This window comes from Mytilus trossulus, chromosome 14 (assembly GCF_036588685.1).
Source record: "Mytilus trossulus isolate FHL-02 chromosome 14, PNRI_Mtr1.1.1.hap1, whole genome shotgun sequence".
Classification (NCBI taxonomy): domain Eukaryota; kingdom Metazoa; phylum Mollusca; class Bivalvia; order Mytilida; family Mytilidae; genus Mytilus; species Mytilus trossulus.
The window spans coordinates 19,534,196-19,540,810 of record NC_086386.1 but is presented as its reverse complement, the minus strand read 5'-3'; the positions used below and the strand labels follow the sequence as shown (position 1 = coordinate 19,540,810).

Below are 6,615 nucleotides of genomic sequence, written 5' to 3'. Positions count from 1 at the left end.
TGTGTTTTGCAGTGTTCGCGTTTATCAATATTGTTTTGAAATAAGTAAATTTTACTTTTTTACATTAATAATGACATTTAAATTGACAAGATTGTTTTAAAATTTTGAGCATTTACTTTTTTCGAGCATTAGCACCTGTCATATATTTATTACTTACGGTTGTTTTAGATTTAAATAGGAAGTAACGCGTATAAGAGATTATGAGTGCATATTCATAAAGATTGTTTATCAAATATTGACAGTAATAGCGATTCGTAGTGTTTCAATACTTATGCTTTGAGATCACAAACATTTCTATCAGAAACAGTTATATGTAAAAATCATAAACATATCGATACTATAGACACAGAGGATTGTTTTGGTTTAGGTAGAATTAAACATGGAAAAGGGGATTTTTTCAAAGAAACAACAAACAGATCAAAAGGCGGAAAATAGCAAATGACTACAAATGAGTCTTCAACGGAGTGAGATAATTCCGCACTCGGAGGTGGGCTTTAGCTGGCTCCCAGAAAATAATAAAAACTATTTCATATTTGTCCTTTTACTTTTTATTTGTAGATTAGATTTTGAGTTAATAAGTTAAGTATTCGCAGGCTAAAGGATTGTTTGAAGAAGGGTAGTTTTCAACAATTGATTTTGTCTTTCATTTGGAAATATTGGAAATATGTTTTTTCTTACACATTCTTGGTTTAAGATGTCTAGGTTTAAATCAAGATGAAGGTTACTCCAGAGAAGCCCTTCGGACGCAGAAAATTTATCCGTTTGATAAAGCCCGTAACAGTTACACTTTATATGTATAATTATAAACATAGTTTTACGTATACTCTCTATTGAAAGTTATGGATATTTTCATTTACAATGACTTTCAGGAATTTAATTCAAAATTTACATGATTTGTTTTTGAATTAACACCGAAAATAATATTGACAACTATAATGAATATTGTACATCGACTGAAGTTTTTTGCATCTCTTAACGGATTTGTACATCCCATACAACCGGAATGTGATTCAATGTTTATGTACATAATTATAAAAACAGGACTGAAAATCTGGAGGGGGGGTTCACATTCTTTTTTGTCTACAAATTATCAGGTACTTGTCATAATTATTTAAATATTGAACAAATATTACTTTGTTTTCTAGTTATACATGTCATATTCATGTTTCTGAAATTTCAGATCGTGTCAGTACAAACGTGTAGCCTTTTATAAGATCCAACGCTTTTCATTTGATTTCATTAAAGTTTATTTTTTGTATATATTTAAGATAATATCATTCTTGTCTAGTTATGGCTTAAGATAATCATATTACGAGATTATATATTCTTATGAAAGTTTTTTTTCACATTTCAAACATGTAAAAAGTAAAATCACAACAATTCTGAATTCCGAGGACAAAGAAAAACGAAAAGTCTCTACTCAAATGGCAAAATCAAATGATAAAACACATCGATCGAATGGACAGGCATTTTCAAATGTAGAAAATAGTGGATTGAACCTGGTTTTTTTTTAGCTCTAAACCTCTCACATGTATTACAGTCGCATCAAATCCATTATATTTTTCACTGATGTGTGAACAAAACAGACATAACAGGTTAATAAAAAACCACTATCGACCTAGTTGAAAGATTATTTCTATTTTTAGGAAAATGGCTGGTTTGAAATTCTTGATACCTGAATGTATTCTATTAGTACTAGTCATCTTTTGCAGGTATTTCTGTTAAAACATGTATATTTTGTATTCAGAACAGTTGTCACACACTCACATACACACACACACACACACACACACACACACACCAACACACCCACACACACAAACAAACACACACAAATATATAAATATTTGAAATGGCGAAACCATGATTTTTTAAGTGGAGGACAATTCGAAAAAAATATGATACCGCGGTATAAAATAAAATAAGAGACCCCGTGGTTTATTGTTTTTTTTTGTCCCTTCAAATTTATACATGTGAACCTTATAGTAGTTGTTAAACTTGTTTAAAATATAGCAGTTACTAGTATGTATTCTTATGTTTCAATTAGTTTTGTTCCCGGGAGTACGGGTTAAAATTAGTCGTATAGTTTGTGGATATTTTTTACTAAGTAGTTTGCAAAAAACGAAAACATAGATAAGGTTCAAAATTAAATCAACTCAAAAATGATATCCGTCACAGAGCAAGAAAACAGAGGTATCTATATCTTTACATTATTTCGATTGACAATGTAATTAATCATTTATATGAATCAACTGACATCAAATTTTTATCGAAATTTATCTATATATAATTTTGTTAGGGTTCATATTATTCTATTTTAGAAACACATATCAGACTCAATCAGACACCATTACTTGTGATTTTGTTATAATTGGGGCCGGAACAGCCAGCTTAACTCTGGGCAGTTTATTAGCAGATGTCCCATATTGGAAAGTTTGCATTTTAGAACGTGGCCCTATGGAATCGAGAATGGATGGGTGGTTTACCAACAGTTACAAGTTTACTACTCCTCATGATCCAATGTGGATAACTTCTCCTGTTCTAAAGACAATGGAAAATAATAAAAATACTAACAACGACGGACGAAATATATATATCCCAAGATTTCGTGGTCGTGGTGGAACATCTCGCGTTTATGGAGCTATAAATAGAAGAGCTAGTCCTGCTGTTCTTGATTTGTGGCCAGATGGATGGAAACATGACAATTTGACCCATTATTATAAGAAGATGGAGGATCATTATTGTTATTATGACTCAAAAGATGTTACTGGGATATCAGAAGAAGATTGCAAGAAATGGCATGGTAAAGGAGGTGCAATGCAAGTAAATACACAGATGGAGGAGGCATTCCAGAAATTTGCAAGGGAAATGAAATATCTTTGCCAAAAGACCAGCATGCCATGGGGTGGTTATGCTCATAACTACAACGGTCATTTGGAAGATAGAATAAGCTGTAGTGTTTTTCAACAATTCAAAATGAGGACGGAAAAAGTTGGAAAAGACAATTTTGTTCCTACACCGGAGGCGCGGAATAACCGAGCGTCACAGACGGCTCGAGGTAGCAGTTTTTCTGGTTATTATGAACGAAGACAGAACCGAGATAACCTTCAAGTCTTTACATCTACAACTGTAACGAAAATTTTGTTTCAAAATACAAAGGCAATAGGGGTCCTATGTTTGAATGAAGATAGTGAGAAAATTTTAACATTCTACGCCCAGAAAGAGGTTATTGTTGGAGGAGGGTCTTTTGATACCCCTCATTTGCTTCAGGTTAGTGGTATTGGTCCCAAAAAACTTTTGAAGAAGATTAAAGTTGATTTAGTCGCTGACAATCAACACGTTGGACAGCATTTATGGGATCATATCTCCGTTCCATATATACTCAAGCTCTCACCTGATTCAGATGATTTATGTTGCACTGGTCCAGACAGTAAAATACCAACAGTAAATATTGATGGTAAAATTTATGATACAAGAACATTATCCAGTATTAATGGTTCTTTTTCATGGATTTTGCATTTGAGATCAAATTTAACTCGGCCGGTGCAAAATATGTCTGACATTCAGATATATGTGATAGGAAATTCCAAACGTTTTGACGTAACAGGATCACTGTGTACCGCTCCAACAACTGGTCAAAGTGATTTAAAGGAATATGGTTTCTCTGGAGATGAAGATGATACCGTTGATTCAGAAGATTTAAACGAAGGAATAATTCGTATTATCGATCAGTGGCCAGAATTCCGAGGCTCAATTAATGCTATAACAGCCAACATTTTCGACAAACCAAAATTGGATTATGGATGGACATACACTGAAGATGGTATACCTACAAAAGAGTTCGAACAAGTGTCCAAACTATTCAAAGACCAAATTAGAATGTTACGAGAAATGTTTTTTGGTGATGATGTTCGAGAAGAGCTACGTTCTTTAATTGTTGATGAAGTTGCACCAGGTAAAGAAATTGATACGGATGAAGAACTTGATGCGTGGATGAGGGGAATGTTTGTTTCAGCATTGCATCCTGTAGGTACGTGTAAAATGCCTGAATGTGCAGATGCATTTTTACAAGTGAGGGGAGTGTCTAAATTGAGAGTATGTGATGCTTCAGCGTTTGCCACACAAACCGATGGAAACCCTGCTGCAACCCTCTATGCATTGGGTGAAAAACTTGCGGATATGCTCAAATTTCAGTATTTAAAGTACGTTAAAGTTGCGATACGTCAAGACTTATCAATTCAAGTTGAATCGACTAAACTGGATGACCCGGATATTAGTGCTGTCCAATCATACACGACCTGTAAAGACACTAAAGTCTTGAGCGAATGGATATCAACGGGAAAGTCAACTTCTGCTATTATTTACCGGTGGTCACTTGTTTGCAATGATTATTCGAATGTAAGGGATATTGCAGATAAAGTCATTGAAGTAACACTTAACTTGAATATTGACTATAATAAATGTTCTACAGAAGGCTTCCCAAAGTTTAACCGTGAAGAAACTCCCTCTATTAATGTAGAATCTGAACCAAATCATAAAGAATCATCTTATGTTTTTATAGTATGGTGTAGGGCATTTGAAAATGTGAATCCTAATGATCTGTGGAAATCTGTTGGTTATTATAACGGAGATAAAGGAAATAATCCTGGTTCCAAAAAATGTTTTAAACTTAATTGTGAGGAGGAAATATGTTCAATTCTAAAATATATGAACAACGATGCTAGAGAACTGATTTTTTCGGAACCAGAACTAAATTTACCACTTAAAAACTATGTTTCAACAAAGAAAATTGTGTCTACAAACTATGGAAAATCATCTTTTTATGTACGAACTGGATCATTAAAAAGTAATCCCGGAATAGATTGGTATCATGAACTTGCCGGATACTTACTTGAAGATGTGTATTCTGCTGATGGAACTAGACGATCACGACAATACCCTCCGCTGAACCGTCTGAGTGGATGGTGGACAGAAAAAACGGATGGACTTTTATATTACGAATCCAAAGGCCTCAAATCTAGTTTGAATCTTGCAGCATTTGATTTAGACGGAACTCTGATTACAACGAAATCTGGAAACGACTTCCCTATAGATAAAAATGACTGGGAGTTAAAGTTTCCTGAAATAACCGATCGACTGTTCAAGAATCGAATCGAGGGTATCAACAATGTTATTATGAGTAACCAGAAAGAAATTGGGTTAGGTTTGCAAAATAAAGAAGAATGGATGACAAAAATAGAGAACATAATTTCTAAGATTGGAGTACCAATGTATGCTTTAGCTGCTACACAAGATAACAAATACCGAAAACCGGATGTTGGAATGTGGGAATATTACAGACGTTCTTTAAACCAATTCAGTTCAATTGAAAAGTTCGATGCAGTATATGTTGGTGACGCAAATGGTCAAGAAGGAAGTCCAGATTCAGATAAAATGTTTGCTAATAATGTTGGCATCAAATTTAATAATCCAGAAGAATACTTTCTTCCTTCATATCAGAAATATCATGATGACCTTTAATATTCTAAGGATATCGTTTATGGTATATAATAATATAGTAATTATATACAACTATTAGTATTATACATAACATAGTCTCACTCGCAACGCTAATTCGAACAATTGTTTCTTATTCTATATTAAAAAACAACAAAGACTGCTACCAGTTTTATTTTATAGACACAATTATTGTCAACAATATGAAAAATCATCAAGAAATAATGTTCATACATCAGTTTCAGCATCCCACTTGTTCAAACAAAGGTCTACAAAAAAAAACGGAAAAAGAACTAAATAATATTCTAGTGGACGAACAAGTTTGATGTGTGAAACTTCGATGAACTAATAAGGGCGCGTAGACTAATATCTAAAGTTTAAAACTTAAATTACTTAATAGATTTCAGTCGTGTTTTTTTTCAAACTTTTCTCTACTCTATACTAAAACACCCACTACTTTCTCCCGCCCAATCAATAAGTTACATTGGTAGCCAAATCGACATTAGGTTAAGACTTCGTTCCCCACTTCATTAGTCAATCACACTTAAATGTCCCATTAATGTTAAGATGGATATACCCTAATTTATCAATAGCCCCCTATTTAAATTGAAAACTTCCCAGATATCTCTGACAATTAAATGCTTGTTTTAAAACGAAATATTATTCAATTAGTAATTATTATTAGTTATTAGTGTTCAAAACATTCATTATACACAAGATAGCCTAAATCACCAGGTTTTGTGATAATGATTTGACTGAGTAGAGTATATTGTGACAGCAAATATTAATTTACTAACCTTTTTTTGCTGAGCAAAAATTAGTGTAAAAGTATAGATGTAGATGTTTGTTATTCTTCGGCTTATCTATTAAGACTATAGCTCATTAAGATATTTAGACAATTTATATATCTAATAATCCTGGTTCATTTGTTCGTTATGTTTCTTCAAGCAGTTCGCTCAGTCATAGTAATAGACATGTTACGAAAAGGTATATTCACGACGCCGAGGTTCACAAATTACACTTTAAATGTAGGAACTGTGTCAAAACACAAAAGAGATTACCTGTGTAAATATTTCGGCGAGCCCTTGCAAATATGATAGACCTTGCACATAATCTTAA

At 33.2% G+C, this 6,615-nt stretch overlaps 1 protein-coding gene across 1 annotated transcript; it reads left to right on the top strand.

Moving 5' to 3' along the window:
* The first annotated feature begins 1,660 nt into the window (after nt 1–1,660).
* On the top strand, nt 1,661–5,528 carry LOC134696352 (uncharacterized). The gene is made up of 2 exons (XM_063558081.1): nt 1,661–1,712; nt 2,322–5,528. Exon 2 carries the CDS (start codon nt 2,458–2,460, stop codon nt 5,518–5,520), a length of 3,063 nt encoding a protein of 1,020 aa, XP_063414151.1. The 5' UTR covers nt 1,661–1,712; nt 2,322–2,457; the 3' UTR covers nt 5,521–5,528.
* Nucleotides 5,529–6,615: the final 1,087 nt, after the last annotated feature.

Coding starts and splice junctions, on each gene's coding strand:
- LOC134696352 (XM_063558081.1), top strand. CDS start 2,458: ATGGAATCGAGAATGGATGGGTGGTTTACCAACAGTTACAAGTTTACT.